This window comes from Moschus berezovskii, chromosome 17 (genome assembly GCF_049115385.1).
Source record: "Moschus berezovskii isolate FMDL1 chromosome 17, NW_MosBer_1.0, whole genome shotgun sequence".
Taxonomy (NCBI): Eukaryota; Metazoa; Chordata; class Mammalia; order Artiodactyla; family Moschidae; genus Moschus; species Moschus berezovskii.
The window spans coordinates 63,808,547-63,830,260 of NC_142476.1; the positions used below are offsets into that span (position 1 = coordinate 63,808,547).

Below are 21,714 nucleotides of genomic sequence, written 5' to 3' on the forward strand. Positions count from 1 at the left end.
AAGAGTCGGACACGGCTGAGTGACTTCACTTTCACTTTTCACTTTCATGCATTGGAGAAGGAAATGGCAACCGACTCCAGTGTTCTTGCCTGGAGAATCCCAGGGACGGGGGAGCCTGGTGAGCTGCCGTCTGTGGGGTCGCAGAGTCGGACACGACTGAAGTGATTTAGCAGCAGCAGCAATAAACAAATTGAAAATATAATTTTATACAGATACTACTTAAAGTAACAGCAGTGATAAAATACCTAAGAATAAATCTCATAAATAATTGGTTTTATTCCAGAGTACCTTTTTTCATTGCTTAATGGTTATCAGTCTATTTTAAGTGGGAACATATTATTATAATTTATTAAATAATGTCTGCTGCTGTTGCTGCAAAGTCGCTTCAATCGTGTCTGACTCTGTGCGACCCCACAGACGGCAGCCCACCAGGCTCCCCCGTCCCTGGGATTCTCCAGGCAAGAACACTGGAGTGGGTTGCCATTTCCCTCTCCAATGCATGAAAGTGAAAAGTGAAAGGGAAGTCGCTCAGTTATGTCCGACTCTTAGCGACCCCATGGACTGCAGCCTGCCAGGCTCCTCCGTCCTTGGGATGTCTAAGAGCCATTAAAAAATTAACCACAGTTTATTTGTAAAATTGAATATGTACAAATCATATACATATATATGAAAAGCTGCCACTTTTCTCCTTCATACTTCAGTACTTACTGTGTTCCAGGGGCTGTGCTTAGGTTTTATATAGGTAATAAATTCCTGATGTTTAAGAACAATGCAGTAAAGAATGGGGGATGTCACACATGTAAAGAACGCACAGTTCATTGTTTGAGTTATGATAAATAAATCATTGTGTAGTTGGGGCATAAAAGAATGATCAGTTTGTTCAGAAGATGGGGGAAAAGGTTGTGATGACTTCATAGGCAAGATAAGCTGATGAGCTATGTCAGAAAGAAGCATAGATGTTTATTGCACAGTTTAATCTGTTATGATCAGGCTAAAAATGGATGGGTGTATGCAGGGTGGAAATCACTAATCTAGATTCAAGCTCCTTTGGTCTGCTGTACTAGGATTTTGAAGAAGTTCGTACCCAATAGCATCCTTAGTGAACAGTTATTGTTAAATGAAGGTGTATGTGTCCCTCTTGAGAGTTGGACTGTGAAGAAAGCTGATCGCCAAAGAATTGATGCTTTTGAACTGTGGTGCTGGAGAAGACTCTTGAGAATCCCTTGGACTGCAAGGAGATCCAACCAGTCCATTCTAAAGGAGATCAATCCTGGGTGTTCATTGGAAGGACTGCTGCTAAAGCTGAAACTCCAATACTTTGGCCACCTCATGTGACGAGTTGACTCACTGGAAAAGACTCTGATGCTGGGAAGGATTGGGGGCGGGAAGAGAAGGGGACGACAGAGAATGAGTTGGCTGGATGGCATCACCGACTCAATGGACATGAGTTTGAGTGAACTCCGGGAGTTGGTGATGGACAGGGAGGCCTGGCGTGCTATGATTCATGGGGTCACAAAGAGTCGGACATGACTGAGCGACTGAACTGAACTGAAGATTATATAGCATTGTCTATCCTTGAAAGGTGGAATTTAATGAAATAATTTGTTCACAGTTTAAAATGTCAATATTGAAAAAACTGAGCTAATGATTTAGGTAATATAATTTTGATTCTAATAATATTTTCTTCAACTTTTTCTAATAGTCTGTCACTGAAGAGTTGAAAAAATAAACATAACTATCCTTTTTGTCTGCCCTTATAACCTATTTGTCAAGCAGGATATAGATTGCCTTAAAGTCTGGTTTATAGTTTTCTTGTGGTATTAAATTCTAGTAGCTTTGGGTTTCTAGTAGCTAAGGATTTGTAACCCTTTCCCACTCTAAATATGTATAGAAATTAAATGGTAAGACATGACCATATTTTTTAAGTTGTAGTAAAAATAACATAAAGTTTACCATTTTAAGTGTACGATTCAGGGACATTAAATACATTCACACTGCTGTGCTGCAATCATCACTACTATTCATCTCTGGACTTTTTCATCCAGACTGAAACTCTGAACCCTTTAAACAATAATTTTCCATTTCCCTCCACCATAGCCCCTGGCAACCTGCATTCTACGTTGTTTTTGCAAATTTTGTTATTCTAGATATTTCAAATAATTGGAATCATACAGTATTTTTCCTTTATATCTAGCTTATTTCACTTATCTTTAAGTTGTCATCATATTTTAAAAATAATGTCATGTTTGGATATTGGTGGATGAAGTAATTTAGATAAAGCCTCTCTCTGTGAACCAAAATAATTGGATGAAATATTTAAAAGAAAAAAGTCTATTTGGAGAGCTTACGTGACAGTGAAGAAGTATAGGTCCATGACTTAAAAGAAGAAGGAATCAGAGAAGTGAGCCTAGCTTGGAACCAGTTTTTTTTACCCAGAAGCGCATATTAGTTTTGAAAGAGGAGCCTGAGTAGCTGAAGAGAACTTTTGGCAGACTCCTGGGACTAGTAGAACAAAAATTGTAAGTCAGATCTGCTAATGAGGGGAGGTTGTCTTGGTAATCACCCAGGTTGTTATTTGGGACCCAGAAGCCCCATACCCTGGGGAAGAAGTTTGACTCTAAGTAGACTGGCTTTTAAAATAACTGATACCCAGCCTCTAATCACGTTAATCACTTTTGGATTGAGGTAATTTGAAATTGTTAGTTTCCCTAGCTGCTTGCCAGAAACAAATGTAAATCTTCTCTGGAAAAATATAGCATCATTTTAGGCCTCAAAATTTCCATAGAGTTACATAGTCAGTGTCTGTCTGGCATTCAGTCAAAATAAACAACATACGAGGAGACAAGAGGAACAGTAAGAGGACAGACCTACTGGGAATCCAGTTAATGGGATTATCAGAAACTGACTTTAAAATAACTGTGCTTAATGTATTCAAGGAAATAAAAGACTAAATTGAGAATTTCAGTAGAAAAAGAGCTAAATGGAAATGTTGGAATTGAAAAATAAAATAGCTGGTATTAGTAACTCAGTGATGAGTTTATAACAAATTAGAAGCTCCTGAAAAAAATTAGTGAACTGGAGTATAGATCAGAAGGAAATATTCATTCTGAAGCTGTGATGTTTGGAGAGAGAAAATTATGGACATATGAAAAAGTGCTTAAGAGACAGGAAATACAGTAAAAAAGTGTTAGGTAAGCCCTTACCTTATTGGTGTCTCAGAAGACAGGAGGGAATGCGGCAGGAGCAGTAATCGAAGACAGAATAGTGAACACAAATTTTCAGAAATGGTGAAAGGATATCCCCTTAGAAATGCTGTAAACTCTAAGTGGATAAGAACAAAGAAAACCACGTATAAATATACCATATTAAAATCACTATATACTAAATTCAAGTTGAAGTTCTTTAGTTTGATCTATGAGAAAAATACAGCTTTAAAAAGCAGTAATAAACTGTCAGCTGACTTCTCGGTAGAAACAGTAAAAGTTAGAAGGCAAAGGATAAAAGAAAATAAATGACCACTTAAGTCCCATACCTAATTGTCTTCAATAATGAAGGTGAAATATATTATCTTGAGAAACCAAAATGGAGAATTCATTATCAGGAGATTTGCTTTGAATGGAATTCTAAAGGGTGCTCTTCAAGATCAGAAATGGTCCCAACAGAAGCTTGGAGGGGACAGGAATAAAAAGCAACAAAATAAGTGTAAATATTGGGTAAATCTTAAATGACCATCAACTGTATAATACTACTAATAATGTTTTATGGGATTTAAAATATAAATGGAATTAAAAATACCTGATAAAAACAGTGTAGAATTCTTAGGATGGGCATTGGGAAAAAGGGAGTTTTATTGGAGATAGAGTATTGTAAGTTTGTGTATTGTTGCGGTGAAGACAAAAGTATTGGTTCTTGTGTGTCTTTGATAAGTTTAAGATGTCTGTTTCAATCTCTGGAGCAACCACTGAAACAACAGTGAAAACATTGTGTAACTCGCAAGCTAATAGGACAATAGTAAAGAACTCTGAGAGAAGGTATGATAGATTTAGACCCAAATTTATATATAACTTACATTAAGTGTAAATGGATTAAACACTACAATTAAAAACAGAGTCTGGTGAATTGGATAAATAATATGAAATTGATAATAAGTATAAAGTTATAGCTGCACACTCAAGACTGAGAACAGCCAAAGCAATATTGAGCAGCTGCAAAGTAGGAGGACACACGTGGCTATCCAGACCTCTTATAAAGTTATAATAATTAAGTCACTGTGATGTTGGCTCAAAGATAGGCATACTGACCAGTAGAACAAAATAGAGCCATTTAGACAGTTTATGAAAAAGGTAAACCTGTAGCAGGCTGATATGTACTGCTGGATCAATTGGACAGCCATATTGGAACAAAAAAGAAAGCTGAACCTTATTTCACATCATAGGCATAAATCAATTTGCAGTTGAATTGGAGATGTAAATATGAAAGTTAATACAGTAAAGTTTCTATAAATTAACATGGAATAATATTTTTATCACTTTTATCACACATGAGAAGCATTTGTTAAATGGATTTCAAAAGCATTGACTGTATAAAGGAAAAGATTGTATTTGGACTGAATAAAAGTTAAGAACTTCTGTTCATCAAAAGACACCATTAAGAGAGTGAAAAGGCAAGTCACAGAATGGGAGTAGATATTTCTAACATACAACCAACAGTGGGATCATCCAGAATATATGAAGGACTCTTAATAGATCAGTTAAAAAAAAGATGGGCAACTCTGTTAAAAAACGAGCAAGGGATTTAATTTAAGCATGTATTCATAGATGATCTCTCAGATAGCCATTAAAATCAAAAAAGTGCTACACCTCAATAGTAATAAGGGAAATGCTACCTGTAACCTCAATGATGTACTGTTTATACCCAGCAGAACTGATGAACTTGAGACTGATGATGCCAGTTATAACGATGCCCTGTATGTGTGGTTGTGCAGGCCATTGTATACTGCTGTGGAAGTGAAAATTAATGGGACCAATTTGGAAAGCTACCTGGAATTTTCTGCTGAAATTGAGCATATGTATGGCTTGTGACAATTCCACTTCTAGGTGTATGCCCAACAGAAATGTGTGCAGTAAACCACAATTACATACAATGAACAGATGCTTCTCATAAATAATTTTGAGAGGAGGGCAAATTACAGTATATATTGTGTAACTCCTTTTACATAAAACCTCAAAACGTACAAAACTATTTGTTGATGTTAGAAGCATGGCTAATACCATTGGTAGGGGGGGTTCTGATGTTCAGTTCAGTTCCGTCGCTCAGTCGTGTCCGACTCTCCGTGACCCCATGAATCACAGCACGCCAGGCCTCCCTGTCCATCACCAACTCCCGGAGCTCACTCAAACTCATGTCCACAGAGTCGGTGATGCCATCCAGCCATCTCATTCTCTGTCGTCCCCTTCTCCTCCTGCTCCCAACCTTTCCCAGCATCAGAGTCTTTTCCAGTGAGTCAACTCGTCACGTGAGATGGCCAAAGTATTGCAGTTTCAGCTTCAGCATCAGTCTCTCCAGTGAACGCCCAGGATCGATCTCCCTTAGAATGGACTGGTTGGATCTCCTTGCGGTTCTGATGTGAATGTCCTATTTTTTGACCAGGGTTTAGCTACACAGAAGCAGTCACTAAGATACATGCTTATGTTTTATATGCTTTCTGAATTTATAAAACTTCAGTAAACATGTTCAAATATATTTAATGAAGGATATAGATTTTCTTTTGTTTTGCTGATTTACTCTGTTAAGGCCAGAGACTTGTAACTATCAGACAGCCTTACATCTATCAGGCTGTTAACTTCTGCAGAATGATTTTACTCCAAATACTGGTTTTAACCATTTTTCCTTTTTTTGCCAAGGTTGGTCAGGAGCAGGTTTGAATGAGCATATCCAGTCAGGATGTTGACTTTCTGGTTTTGCCAATTATTAGCTTAACTTTATAAAGAATTACTGTCTTTTAGGTTGTGATAAATTGTGCCATTCCTAAAGGATTGAAGTACAATCAAGCTACACAGACCTTCCACCAATGGCGGGATGCTAGACAGGTGTATGGTCTCAACTTTGGCAGTAAAGAAGATGCCAATGTCTTCGCAAGTGCCATGATGCATGCCTTAGAAGTGTTGAATTCACAGGAAACAGGTAGGGTGTCCACTGGTTACCTGTGTTCTTGAACTGAAGTGCTGTGTATATATTAAACAAAGTCTTTTCTGACCAACTTTTAAATCATATGTATATATATGTTATTAATATTTGAAGTGATTCTTGAATTTCTTTTGTTTTCTAAAAAAAATGTGAACTTTTGTTTGTTGATGATGAACGTTTACTCTAGGAGGATAATCTTAGGAGACTGGTTAGTAGTTAAGTAATTTTTTGGTGTTCTCATTTGAAGTTATTTAATTTGTTTATTCTGATCTAGAACCTCAACTTTCATTGCAAGAACATGAGACTCAAGAGATAAACTGTGGACTGAATATGCATGTTTGTCATCATCTTATTTTTTATGATGAAACACATGTTTTCTGAAACATGTTTTTTAAGCCACTACTGAGTCCGTGAATTTCAAGGTCTAGGACTAGGTCGTCTTCCTGCTAGATAAAAATTCCATTCTAAAACTTGTTTAAAGATTTTCAGAGTGCCCTCCGGTGGTATAAGCTGTGAATTGCATGTCCTCTGACACTGCATGGTGGTCAGAGAGGTGTGTAGAAATAATTCACTTAAAAACACACAGGATTTGAAAGTGTGTATATGTCAGAGATGAGCTGTTTTTATTTTGACTTAAAAAATAGGAAAAAATATGCCAATTTGTGCTTATCTCTTTGGGGAGATAGATTTAATAATCAGAAAATTAAGGTTATAATAAAGCAAACACGTATGATTACTCTTGCTTGCCTTTGTGTATTTAGTAGCAATCTTATTGATATAAGCATGCCATAAATAAAGTTTATTTATGTATTTTATGAGGAAGGACTTCCATAGTTACATTAAAATTCAATTCAATATTTTGTTGAAAGTACAGAATTTCAAAACCTGTTATAGATAATTTAAATTATCTAAAAGTGATTGAAACATCTAGCATATGTGTTAGTCTGTTTCAGATGTGAATTTCAAGGCAAGAAGACACTTTGGAATCTTACTAAAACTACCTTACTATACCTATAGGTGGTTTATATTAGATTTTCTTTTGAGGAAATTAATGTTTCTATAAATAATTTGTACATAACTCTCTTATCTATTTTGAGAAAATAAATCACTAGAACTTCTTCTAGTCTGTCACTCAGTCTAGAAAATAGCACAGAAAAGTCTGCCCGTGTGTACAGACTTGTATATACATTGTCTAAGTCACTGTACTTTGCTTTCAGGCATCAGTATTTTATCAGCATTCTCTTGTAGGTATAGAATTGCTTTTCTGTTACTTAGTTTTACCATAAGGAAGCAACTCTAATTGCTGTTCTTAATATTTTATTGAATAGATCAACTACATAATAAATAATTGAAGAACCAAACTTTTAGAGAGCATATGTGACAATAATGTTTAGCTTCTCCGTGTTTGGAACAGTCTAGCATTATTTTTATTTCTGAACATGCTGTTCACTGATACTAAGAATTGAATGTTACTAATTTAAAGTGGTTAACATTATTATTCATCTTATCGTCAGTTTTTTTAACCAATTGGAAAAGATTTTTATCAGTGTATAGTCATATAGTTTGTCTTCAAAATGCAGATGCTAATTAATGATTTTTTCTTTTGATCTTGATCTTTTGAAATTAATGAGTCTTAATGTGGAGAGACTCAATTACATTGTCTACTGTAAAGTAATTTCCACATTATAGAAAGTTTAGTAAATGGGAAGATCGCCCATCATCTTATTAGCTATGCAAGCATTTTGGTAAGGCAGAAAAATTGAATAGATTCCTCTTAGATAAGTTTGAAGCTTATTCTCTTCTCTGTCACAATATCAACTTAGAATATCATGGGCTTAGGCAGGAGTGGTGGAAGAAGTTGGTCCATTCTAGTCATCTCCTTGCATCATGGCCCCAGTCATTGGCATAGAAGCTTTTGGTTCTGTGACTTTTTCATGAGAGAAGGCAAAGCACATGAAATGTTCTTTATAGTCTGACTTACTTAGAAAATGACTGTTTTCGTACATTAGTATAGTTAAACACTGTCTCCAATTTTTGATAGCAATAATTGGCTTGGCATTGGAGGCATAAGGCACTTCCCTGGTGGCTCAGCTGGTAAAGAAACTGCCTGCAATGCGGGAGACCTAAGTTCGATCCCTGGGTTGGGAAGATCCCCTGGAGAAGGAAAAGGCTACCCACTCCAGTATTCTGGCCTGGAAAATTCCATGGACTGTATGTATAGTCATGGGGTTGCAGAGAGTCAGACACGACTGAGTGAGTTTCACTGGAGACATCAGAGGATTTAGATGCTGTGAATCCGAAGTGTCCTCAGGAAAGGATATAAACTTTTCTGTAGATCTCAGTAGAATTGGTAAGAACTCCACCCCCAGTGTTAATTTTGTAAGTCCCTGCTATCCACATAAACAAACATACCCAATAATGTCACCTCTCATCTTGAACACGTCGGCCCCTTCCACAGCTGTTTGCTTTGGATTCATAGCCAGTTGCCTGCTAAAACCATCTATTCTCTGCCTGCCAAAACCAAGTTGGGAACAGGTAGCTTGCATGTCGCCTCCCTAAGTAAATAATATACCCTGTAAATCTCTGATCAGAATTAAAAGAAACAAACTTATTCATAAAGGTAAAGTACCTGTAGCTATTAGTCTGTTTTTACTTAGTGTCTTTCTACTTTTTAAAACCAGTTTTCCGTATTGAATGCTTCTGGATTTTCTGTTTATTAGGTTTAATGTATTATTCATTGAATATTCGCTAGTCCTTTTTAGTGTTGTTCAGGCTTTTTAAAGTTATGGTCACCGTTGTACAAAAAAAATCTTTTTCAGATGCTTAGTGCATAAACAGACCAAGCCCCTCCATCCTCTTCTCCCCGCCCCCCCGAAAAAAAAGAAACCTTCAGAGATTCTCTGATTAACGTGGGAGTTGGGAACCTCTGACCATGGGGACACCCATGTGGTTCCCTTGAGCAGAATTTGGAAATTACTAACTCATCTTTTCTGCTAAAATAAAAAAAAAATCACACAATTCTGCCTTCCTCTTTTCTTTGCCCCTCCATGTCTCTAAATCCTCAAACAAAATGTTCAAATTAAGGGGAAAAAACAGCCTTTTCTATAGCTAGTCATGCTGACCTTTACAAGGTGCTCTGTGTGCATGTTTAATACTTCCATTTCTTTTATGAAAGGGGTGGGTGGCAGGAATGTTTTCCTTTATTTTGTTTTTAACTTAGTGTGCAATTATCTAATATATTGGAAAGTACAGAAGGTGCTAAATACAGTGAGTTATATTTGGAATTTAAGAAACAAGTCACATGTTCTAACAGTTTTGAAAAAGAGTTGAATTTAGTGCTTTCTTTTATACCAAAAGCTAGTTTATCAGTTTCCTTTGCCTAATAGAAATGGACTCAGTTAAGTACATTCAAAATGTATTATCCAGCCTGGTATTTTTTATTTCTTTATTATTTATCAAGTACATTTGTAGCAGTTTTGCAGATAATAGTCATGGATTATATAAAATATAAGTCAGTCTTTTTCATGATAGGTAGATGTAAACTTCCACAATCTATTTCGTTTTGAGAAAGGTTTAAGTCATTTGAAAAGATATAATTCTTAAAATCCATTTGTAAAAATGGGAAATCATATTGGTTTTAAGTAAGATTATTCTACTCCTTTTGTTCTACTGAACCAAAATTAAGCATACCTTTCTAAGAGGAAAACCTTAAAATATTTTACCATTGTCTAAGACTGCTTTTGCTGGATTTTATTTTATATCTATTGAAAGCAAGAATATAGTCAAAGATAACCTCCTGTTGGAAATTTTCCTTAGAGCTTATAGTTAAGTATTTATGAAGACTGAGATTCCATTCACTTTTTTAATTGGTAATTTGGTCTGATAAATCTTTCATATGTGCATTTGTATGAGTTTTATCTCAGCATTTTAAAAGTCTTTTTGACATATGTTTCAGAATTAACTGGATTTAAAATATCTCAAAAAGTTTCTGGAAATATTTTTTATGTTTATAGTGGCACTTTTATTTTTCAGACATCCTGAACGCCAGTATTCATGGGAACCAATATTAAGGTTATGTCACAAAAACCATCAAACACATTTTGAGTATAGGTTCTGTGCTGGATACTGGAAGTGATGCTAACATGATAAGGCCTATCCCCTGCCTTCTAGGATTTCACAGCAAAGTTAGAGTACGGTTTGTGACATGTGAATGAAGTATGCAGAAGAAAATACTAGGGTAAAGGGAAGTTTTGAAGAGATGATGATGTTTGAGCTGTCTTCTGAAAAATAAGTAGATGATAGAAGAACATTCTGGACAGGCTTGGAGGCATGAGAGCCTGGCACAGTTGGGAAACAAACAAACAATGTGGTGGGCTTGGGCCAGAGGGTTTTTGTCTATCTGGGAGGGAAGTCGCAAGAGATGAGACTGGGAAGGGCCTTGTGTCCCTGCTGGGTGGTGTGCAGTTCAGGATACTGGTCGGTAATGCGGTCTCTGAAGGGTGCTGAATAAATACTTTAGGACAAAAGTGATGGATTGGTAAGCATGTGTTTGTAGGCATGGAGATGAGTTTCAGATGCCGTTGTGATAATACCAGTGAGATTGATGAGGCCTGAAATGACACAATATCAAAAGTGAAAGAAAGGAGCAGAGTGAAGAGGAGGTGACAAACTTTTAGTACCAACCTTGCCTGTGAGGGCTTTGTTTTAGGCCTTCTACTTATGTTCTCATTTAGTCCTTAAAGCAGTTCTGAGGCAGGAATAATAACCTGTTTTTAGGCACCAGCTTTGTGGCCAGTCCTAATTGGGCATGTTTATTACCAATAATCTGTATAACAATACTACAGAGTTGCTGGTATTAAGCTTGTTTTAGACATAAGGTTGGGGCTTACAAAAGCTCTCTGGACTGGCCCAAGAGCCCACAACAAGACAGTGACATAAATGGCCATTTGTACCCTGATTTAGTTTTAGTATTCACCTTTTTTCCGCTGTGTCTGTGAGATGTAATGGATAGGTCAGGAAGAAAAGGATGCTGTTTTAAGTCAATTACCAGATTGTGTCGTTTTGGGCAGTCAGGGAAAATGGATTCTAAAGGTGATCTTGGATATAGTACATTCCGCTTCTAACTTTCCTTAATCAACAGTCTTATCAGAGAAGTAACATTGTGAAATAGAACTGTAGCTGCTCGTCAGGATTGAATGAGTAAGAGGTTGGGAGGTTGCGTGGGTGGGACAGCCTTTTTCTGGGTGCTTCCTTCTCTAAGGTACCTCTTCACACCCTTCCACGTTTATGCATTCACAATCTCTATAAAAACACGAGGTTAGTCTGTCAGTACTGTCACCCCCAGTTTCTAATTAAGAGACTGATGCAGCGAGGCGGGATTTTCCTGAGGTCATATGTACCTAGAAAGGGAGGCTCAACTGGGATTGGATTTTACTGACCTTCAGGAGATTTGTTTTTATTATGATTCTCTGCTTTTCAGCTCAGGATCCTCAAAGCATGTTTTAAAAGGCTTTTGAGGGATGTCTGTTTAAGGTGAGAAAATCGGAAAGAGAAAAACTTTCGTTTACCTTTTGTTTTATGTTTGTTTTGGGGGGGTAAAATTTTATGGTCTTTCATTTTTTATTTAGTGGAAAGAACTTACGGTTGGAGGTGAAGGACTCCAATTTTGACTCCTCCCCTGGTGGCAGGTTGCTTTCTCTAAAGCTGTTCCCTTCAATGAGGAAACATATAAAAGGATCCTTATAAAACGATCATGAGAATACCTGTGTTAGTGTATCCTAGGGATTAATTGAGGTAAAGAGATTAGTATTTTTAAACTATAGGATGTTGTTTTTTAACGCTAATTTAAAAAAATACACAGAAAATTCTGTGTGGATTAATTTTCTTAGAGGAATAAAAGTAGTAGACAGACTCTGAAGTTTTCTCCAACCTCTTTGTCTTTACTGCCTGGTAAAGAATATACCATGTTATGTTTCTCCATAGAAAATCACTTAATTTATCCATCATTTGATACATACATGGCAGGGGGAAATTAGACTCAAATATTGCCCTCAAGGATTCTTCTACTCTTGCAGGAGAGATAAGACACAATCTTAATCCAAAAGAGAGAGTTGTCTGTGAGGTACAGATAAAATCCTTTGAGTATGAGGAGGGGAATTGTTCCACTGGAACGATTGAGGAAAGTGTTAACAATGAGATGGATTTTTAAACTGATTTTGAAAGATAGATAAAAGAGGGACATAAGGGGGAAAGGCACATCCAGCCGGCCCAGGAAGTAGTGTAGGAGTACAAAAGTGGAAAAATGAGCTTGTTTGTAGAACAGAAGTTATTTGATTGGCCTGATAGGGAATAAAGTTAGAAAGATAGGTCTGACCAAGAAGGGCTTTTGAGAGCTGTGGGTGGTGGAGATTGAGTGTACATTTTTGAGCAAATGGAATGAGGTGAACAAAGCTGTACTTCAGAAGGCCAGCAATGGTTTGAAAAGGGAGCTTCTGGAAACTGAGAGAAGCCTTAAGTTGCTGAGTAAAGGCAGCAATACTAGGAGTGGAGGAGAAAATTCGAGTAGGAGAGGGATCATGGTGGTGGAATCAGGTGAGTTTAAACAGGAAATCAGTACTGTATGAGTACTTACTCCCCTTACACAACTTTTCCTTTTAAAAAAGAATTCTGGCCGCAGATTTTCACATGAAAGCAATAGAAATCTCTGGGAGAGTATCATATCTGTTGGCTGATAGTGTGGTACCTAAAACAATTTCTACTTATGAAAAAAGTCAATAGTTTGGGAGAAAGAGGTGAAAAATGAAAATGCTGTTCAGCATGAGTTTGAATTTTTACTGTGAACCGGAGTCCAAATTTTAGAAGGAATGGTACATGGACACAGATTTGTCTTTAAATAGCTTTTAGAGAGCAAATATGTTAAGCCCACAGTTTAGTAATTTATTAACAGAGTTTGCATCCATGTTATATATGAATGTCCTTTTCTTTGGGAGATAATTCTGTTTGAGTTAGAACAATGGTTTTCAACTTGTTAGAGAACTAATACAAAACAACTGATACACTTTTGAGATAATTTTTGGTATTTTGAAAAGCTAAATAAACAATGTACATCATACATTCCAGTGATAGGGTTATACCTCCTAAGTCAGATATTAAACTTCTTTGTTGGGGACTAAAATTTGCCAGCTCTTTGTAGGAATGCTTATCTGAAACCGATCAGAAGTTCTAATTAGCTATTGTTGACACTTTGGAGAATTTCTGGATCTTGTGATTGTGCCACGATGCTGATAAGCAACATTAAATAGTCCCAGTACCTGAATTGAGGTCAACCAATTATGTATCTTTGCTTACTTAAGAAAGAACAAATACTAATGATAAATACAGTTCCTTTGGACAAGCTAACTGTAAGTATCGAGTCCAAGGGGGTTAGTTAAAATAAAAGGGTTTCTAGTACTATTGCCTAGAAAATCCCATGGATGGAGGAGCCTGGTAGGCTGCAGTCCGTGGGGTCGCTAAGGGTTGGACACGACTGAGCGACTTCACTTTCCCTTTTCACTTTCACACATTGGAGAAGGAAATGGCAACCCACTCCAGTGTTCTTGCCTGGAGAATCCCAGGGATGGGGGAGCCTGGTGGGCTTCCGTCTATGGGGTCACACAGAGTCGGACACGACTGAAGTGACTTAGCAGCAGCAGCAGCTGTTGAAAATGTTGAGAACTACTGAGTTAGGCGTCTAGTTCGTATGCCCAACCTTTCTTAGCAAGGGTTGCCTGAGAGGGTTAAGCGCTTATGCAAAATGACTTGGTGACTATTATAACATATGAATTATTATCTTTTATTTATAATAAAAGAATTTTAAAATATTTCTGTGACTTTTAAGTTCCTGATCATTAGCTTTTTGGGAAAGCTGCTTTGGCTTGACTGTAACTCGAGTCTAATATTGCGTTTTTCTTAAGCACAGCTTCAGTCTTGTGTTGTAGAATTGATTAAATAACTAAAACAGACAAGATTTTTCTGATGAATCTGTGTTTCATAATTATAGAAGGTTATTTTAGCCTGAAGTTTGTTGTCAAACAGACACTATATTCTCTCTCATTCTTATTTCTCTGCTGCTTTGTCACTTGGACCTCTTATTAATGTGTCTGATGCAGGTCTAACTGGTGACTTCAGTTCTTTAGGCTTACTTTACAATAAACATGAAGTTTAATTAATGGGGCTGCACAGACTGAGGATGTCATCCATGATTGTTTACACAGTTATTTTTGTGATTATCTTCCTGCATGAGAATAGTTATTTGTATACAGTTACTTTACTTGTCTTCCTGGATTGTAATCATTATTTGTTGCCCATAAGGTGGAGAATCATTTGCTGGATGTTAGACAGTTGAAAGTTCTGATACCTTTTTGTCAGATTTTTTCATATTTAACTATGGATATAAGAGATAGGGAGAAGCTTTGCTAGAATAGACTCTGTCTTGTTGTCCACTGATGCGAAGGCTCAAATTGCAGGAACCACTTCTGTTCTTGGGAGACCAGTTACAACACACAGTCACAGCCAAACCTGTTCACAACTTTACAGTTTAGTGTTTTTCCATTTGAAGTATAATTGATTTACAATATTGTACTAGTTTTAGGACCACAGCTTAATTTTGGACATACTTTCATCAGTGTGTAAGTGATAGTGTATACTGTTAGGTTGCCCATGTTTGTACTCAGCAAAGAGCATGTACACGTTGGTGCAGTGCCTCTGAATTAACATTGGGCATTCCTGTTTGTATGGTCTAGACGAGATAGCAAAATTTTAATTAATTCTAGCTAATCTTCTGAAGATGGTATTAAATGGTGATCTCCTTAACATCTGCTATACATATATAAACAGTGTCACAATATTTTATATATATATAGACAACATATATAGATATATAATAATATATATAATATGTGATATTATTTCATTAACCCATTAAAAATTCCTAAGAGGTAGATGGTCTCATAATATAAAAGAGGAAAAACCACAGTAAACTGAATTACTTGTACTCCAGATAAGGTACTACATTACGTGATACTAGAGAAACAAAAATGAATGATTCAAAATTGTTGACCTTAAGAGCCTATTCTGTAGAGAAGATAAGCCATGGTCATAAATACCTGCAAGACAGCGTGAGTACCAGGAATGGTGCAGAGTGGTAATTAGGAAGTGGAATAGGCAAATACAGCATGCTACTCATGTAAGGATACCAGAAATAACTCCTGTGAAGTAGACCTGCTATTTCTGTAAGCTTTTGCAGTTTCTGAGATGATTCACCTGAGGGAACAAGTGGCTTCTGTTTTCTGGAAATTTTCAGTGATAATTTGGCTGTGAAAGTGCCATTCATTTAAGAAGAAATGCATCTTTATTAAGGAATTTCCTATGCAAATACTGCCCTGATCTTTACTGTGATAATACTGTACTAAACACAAAGAATTACTTTACCTTGTTCAGACTTAAACTCAGCACTGGTTTCCATGGATTTAACATTTTTCTAAAGTCATGGAACCATACACCCCCAGTTTGAAGGTACTGACTGGATGACTGATGTCAGTTCCTGGAAACAGGTCTCTAGTATCTTCTGCAGATATACTAGGGAATGACTGTATGTTCATAGGAGGTAGATTGGATTTTTGTGTACCTCTGTTGTGTATACCAAATGCCCTTGCAGTGGCTTTTCGTTGCTCTTAGAACAGAGTATAGGCTTCTTACCAGGAATCTGGATTCCTTCATGAACTGGCCCCTCTTGACTCTGCATTAACTAAACATGCTCCCTGGTTCAGATCCTTGCACCTTCTTTTCCTTCTTTCACCATGGTGAGTGTTTTCAATAACTTTTCTTTTTTTTGGGTGATTTATGTTTATTACTTAAACCAGTCTTTCCAAGTGGGCTGAAAATTGCGTAGGGGAAAGGATTTTTTTGTCAAAAACATTTTAAAATGATAATTTCTGCTTCTGTCCTATGTTTTGGTTTTTTTCTGCCAAGAGGCATGTAGGATGCTAACTCCCCGACTAGGGATCAAACCTGCACCCCCTGCATTGGAAGGTGAAGTCTTAACCACTGGACCACCAGGGAAGTCGATAATTTCTGGATTATATAAATAAATTTGGAGACAGTCCTAATACAGTGACACTTACTGGCGGATTTTATTTGCATATAAAGATAAAATTATTCTAAGTGTCTTCTGCTGAAGGCCAAAAGATACATGCATTCATACGTTTTTAAGTGTAGTCTACAGTCTTATAAATCTGGACTAAGATGTGATATATAAACATATCTTAAGTGTATTTAATACAGTAGTAGTAATTAACAGTATTTTTACATGAGTAGATGTTTGAGTCTCTATAGAGTTTTGTTCTTAGAAAGCTAGAACTAGTTTTCTGCTTCAAAGGGATGCTATTCTTTTGGGGAAATCAGCTTGAATTTATATCTTTTCCTTCTAAAGTAGGTATTTATGCCTCAGTTTGGGTAGTACAGTTTTATTTTCAAGTTATCATAACCCAGGCAAGAGCTAGGTTTTCAGGACTCTGGTATTTCCACATTGTCAGTTAGTCCAGCAGTTATTTCTCTGGCAGTATTTACTCTTTTATTTTATTCATTAAAGTATAAATTAGAACATGTATCATTTTTAAAACTTCCCACGAGTATTTCTTGTGTATTTCATCTTCCTGTGAATAGTGATGGTGTGGTCCCTGCAGCCATCTTGTGGAGTCTTGACTTGCTGAAAAACAAATTCAGCATGAAGTTGTTGCCAGAGGAGATTCAGCCAGATTGTCTATCTAAAGCTACCTCCCTGTTTCCTAGAGTCGCCCTCCCTTTAATAGTTCTCCTGTGCCCTGCCTTCTGATGGTTCTTGGTCGTGAAACTTGTAGAAATAACTTGCCTTCACCTGAATGTCTTCACACTGGGTTTTTCCTTGCTTTTTAAAGAGTTGATTTTCTTTTTCCCGGAAACTTGAGGGGTCCCAACCTTATAATTCATTAAAAACTTCAGATATATATTTCCTGGGTATTCAGGGATTTCTTTATATTATACTGCACAAGGCTTTAAAGGAATCTCCGTAAATCCCCAACACATAAAGGTTGTTTTTCAGTTGAAGACAGTTTTCTTTCTCTGACTTTTGTTTAAATATTTCTGGTGTTGTGTAAATCTCCTGCTTCTTTATTATAAAATTTTATACAGATTCATTCATTCTCATACTTACTCTCTCCCATTTACATTGTTTAGATGGATTCCTGTATGTAAAGGTACCTCTCACATAGTAGGCCTTCAGCGAGTTTTGGTTAAACTGCATTGATTTGGTAAAACTCCTGTTAAACAGGTTTATCAATCACCTATGTGTGTGTGCTTAGGCACTCAGTCATGTCCAGCTCTTTGTGACCCCATGATCTGTAGCCTGCCAGGCCCCTCTGTCCATGGAATTTTTCAGGCAAAAATAGTGTAGTGGTTTGCCATTTCCTCCTTGAGGGGATCTTCCCTACCCAAGGATTGAACCTCTGTCTCTTGCGTCTCCTGCATTGTCAGGTGGATTCTTTACCATTACACCACCTGGAAATCCTTTATTGATCACCTACAATGTGCTGAACACCTTGCTGGTTGCTGGTAATTGGGAAGATGAGTATTACCTTTGAGCATCTTGAGGTCTAGTGAGGCACACAGCTGGCTCTAGTACATGATATAAAGGGATAATACATCAGTCACACAGTGAATTGCAAAGACCTTAAGCTGGGCTAGTTTTGATGTTTCATAGTGTGTTTCCTTCTGGGCTGTGGCTGGTATGGAAGTTTTCTTTTTCCCTTCCCCCTGTTTTATTTTTAAATAACAATGTATTGCTGCTGCTTTTGTATAATAGTTCATTTTTCGAGAATGAATAGTAGTAAAAGACTTAGATTTAATGTGAAAAATGTCTGACGAAGAAAATACAAACTGTAGGCCTACAGGTTGAACTAAGATAACTAAGAATATCATTTAAAGTATAATAATAAGTATTTTGTGTACAGTTTTCCAGAAAAAGAAGTTCTTTATTGAGTAACATCTATGGATTCTTAAGACTGGGAATATGGCACTCCTAATTTAAAGTTTCCTTAATTTTTTCATAAGTTTGACAGTGTAAGTGTTGGCTTTTTTCATTTTCTTTGTCTCAGTACACTGATGTTTTGTCTAAATAACATACCCTCATGCTTGAATTGTCGTATCTAATTTAGGCCTACTAATTATGAGATATTATCTTTTTTGAAGAATAGTGAAATAAAGATACATATTGTTGTGGATATACTTACATTTCAGAGACTGAAGTTAATGATGTTTAGTTTATAGAATAAGTTTTTATGTCCTTACTGACAGCCCACACCAATAACTTTTATATTTAATTCTATTTCATAAACCCCCTGTCAGGTTAACAAACCCAGTTTATTTTATTATATATTGAACCAAAATTACTCTTTCAATAAAATTTTACTTGATTTTGAGTTTCAAAAAGTAAATGTGGACATCTTTGTCATTTAAGCGTCAGCTTTCCTGAGTTGTTTTAGATAGAAATTGCTTCTTGGTTTCACCGATGAAGTATCATGAATTATTGTGCAGAGAAAATGAGAAGGGAAGGGCAGTAGGATTCCCAGAGAGAAGGAGGTAACTGTTCTGGCTTAACTAGGACAGGCCTGGTTTTGTATGAACCATCCTGAATGGGTATATATTCAGAGCCATGGCCTAACAAATGCCTTTGACTGTTTATTCCTCCTGAAGGACAAGCCGATGGATGGCAGAGGAATCTTCCCAGGCCAGCTCAAGTGTTTGGGAAGGATACCCAAGTGCTGGCTCTGCAGTCCTTCCAGACACCTGGGGTCACGCTGGTATTGTTAATCAAGTCACTTCTCTCATTGTGTACATCCAGTTCTCACGTCAGAATCTAGAGCCAGTTAGAGTTTCACCGATGGCAACTGCTCTTGGCAAAGAGCTCAAATTTCCAGCACAGCATTTTGCTCTGATTTTTTTTCTAATCAAGAAGTTACGTGCTTATTATAAAGTATAAGCAGTATGGAAGGTCATAAAGAAGAAAGTAAAAATATCTAATATCTAAACTCTTACCACCCAGAGGTAATCACTTTTTTAATATTATCCGCAATAGAAAAGTAATAGGCATTGAGATACTTTTCAACTTTATCTTTCAATTCCAGGAAGAACACGAGCATGACGTGGCACTTTCCTTCCTCCCCCATTAACAGCTTTATTGAGCTTTACTTCATATACCATACAGTTTACCCATTTAAAGTGTACGATTCAGTGATTCTTAGTATCCTCATAGAAGTGTACAACTATCGCCATAATCAGTTTTAGAGCAGTTTCACCCCACCATTAAGCATTATCACCATCCTTACCCCCTGCTCCCCAGGTGGCTCAGTGGTAAAGAATCCACCTGCCAGCCCATTGCCATATTCTTGCCTGGAAAATCCCATGGACAGAACAGCCTGGCAGGTATAGCGCATAGGGTCACAAAGAGTCAGACATGCCTAAGCAACTGAACTTGCACACACCCTTACCTCACCCCATTGCTTCATCCCTCCCAGCTCCTGGCAACCCCTAATCTATTTTCTGTCTCTATATATTTGCCTGTTCTGTACATTTCATATAAATGGAATCATACAGCATGTGATCTTTTGTGACTGGCTTCTTAGCGCAGTTTTTTCACAGTTCATCTGTTTTGTAGCATGTGTCATGCATGGCAGTTTGAAAAGTAAATCATTAGCACATATACATGTATCTAGGCATACTTTCTAAGTTTTAACAGCTGAGTTTCTCAAAATTTTTAACAGTTTATTTTCATGTGTTAAAGTTGTATACAGTGAAAGTAATGATTAATTCTGAACATTTTAAAAATAAATAGGTTATAACCAAAGCAGAAAGGCTTCCTCATATTCTTTATAAAAGCCAACATTTAAAAATGTGGTAAATTGTGTAAAGTAGAATCGTGTAGTGGTTTTCTGTGTCAAATTGATTGTAGGGAAGAATGCTGGACCATTTGTGAAATCTCTTAGGTTTATTGTCTTGGCTCCCAGGCACATTTTTCTTGCCCAGCATTGTCCTGCCTTCATTTTTACCCCCATATCCAAGAGTGTTAGTTTAGAAACTTCATACTTTTTTTTTTTTTTGAACTTCATACTTTTTTGATTCTCTTCTCTTACAAAAGTAGGGAAGAACAGGCACGGTCTTTGAAAAACTTCTGTATTATACTTTTAGAGTGAAAACAGTTTTCTTAAAAGAATTTCACCTCTTTACTTAAGGATGAGGGAACAAAATTGTATGAATTTCTTTAAGAATGATTTGAGGTGTGCTGCCTTCTCATCCCCAGATGAGCCTGGCCCATGGAATTGGGTCCCTTTGTACATATATCCCTTCCCTCTTCTCCTGCCCACTTTGCCTAATATTAATGTTGCCTAAAACTTTTAAGTCTAGGCAGATTCTTCACATTTCTTAGAAAATTTAGTATTACCCAATTTTATATTTATACTTATTATCTCCTTTCAAATATTTGAAGTGGATAATCTTTAAAAACATAGGTAATTAATAAAACTTGAAATAGGAAATAAGAATGTCTAGTAAAGGAGGGAGAAATAATTATCTTAGTTGTCTGGGGACTAATAGTAACTCCTAGTGTTGACTACCAGAAAGTTCTAATTTTCAAAAAGGGAGCATACTAGTTGACCAAGAAGATCACAGACAGAAGACATGTACACGTAGGAGGAGCATACAGCTCATTTGAGAATTTAAAAGACCAGTGTACCCAGAGTGTAGAGAGAAACATGAGTTGGATGCGTTAGGGTGCAGTTACATCATGGGGAGAAAGCACTGGATTTTGGTATTTATCTTTAGATCAGTGGAAAGCTATTGAAGAGATTTTACTAAGGGAGATGATTTGATCTGGTTTAGTTGTTAAGTGGAAGTATTACTGGTTTCTGTGAGGGAGGGGAGAGGTATGACAATCAGGATGAACAGATTAATTAGGTGATGCCATGTATAGTCTAGTGATAGTGATGGTGTTAGCCGACTCTTTGCGTCCCCATGAACTGTAGCCCACCAGGCTCCTCTGTCCATGGAATTCTCAAGGCAAAAATACTGAATTGGGTTGCCATTCCCTTCTCCAGGGGGGTCTTCCCAACCCAAGGATCGAACCTGAGTCTCCCGCATTGCAGGCGGAGTCTTTACCTTTTAAGCCACAAGGGAAGCCCCATGTAAAATAGTCTAGGCTGGTGTATTTTATGCCCCTAAGTGCATGTGTATTTATAGTTTATGTTTAGTATTGACGTATTGAATACATTATAAAATGTGAAATTATAGAAATATAAAAAGAATGAGAAAAAAAAATGAGCAGAAGTAGAAGTACTACTATTGTCTTTTCCATCCCAGGGTATGATTAGTATTCTGGGATATGAACCCCACTTTGCAAACCAATAGATCCTGAATCAAGACGAGATCATGGAACATGAACAGTAACAGTGGAGATGGTTTGGA

General features: G+C 36.9%; 1 protein-coding gene across 10 annotated transcripts in view; it reads left to right on the top strand.

The window, feature by feature from the left end:
- ENAH (ENAH actin regulator) overlaps positions 1 to 21,714 on the top strand; it is a 159,142-nt gene that overhangs the window by 87,437 nt on the left and 49,991 nt on the right. For all 10 annotated transcript variants that reach the window (XM_055419798.1, XM_055419801.1, XM_055419803.1 and 7 more), the window contains exon 3: positions 6,006 to 6,183. In XM_055419798.1, coding sequence (XP_055275773.1) covers positions 6,006 to 6,183 — 178 coding nt within the window. The remainder of the gene's footprint in view (positions 1 to 6,005; positions 6,184 to 21,714) is intronic.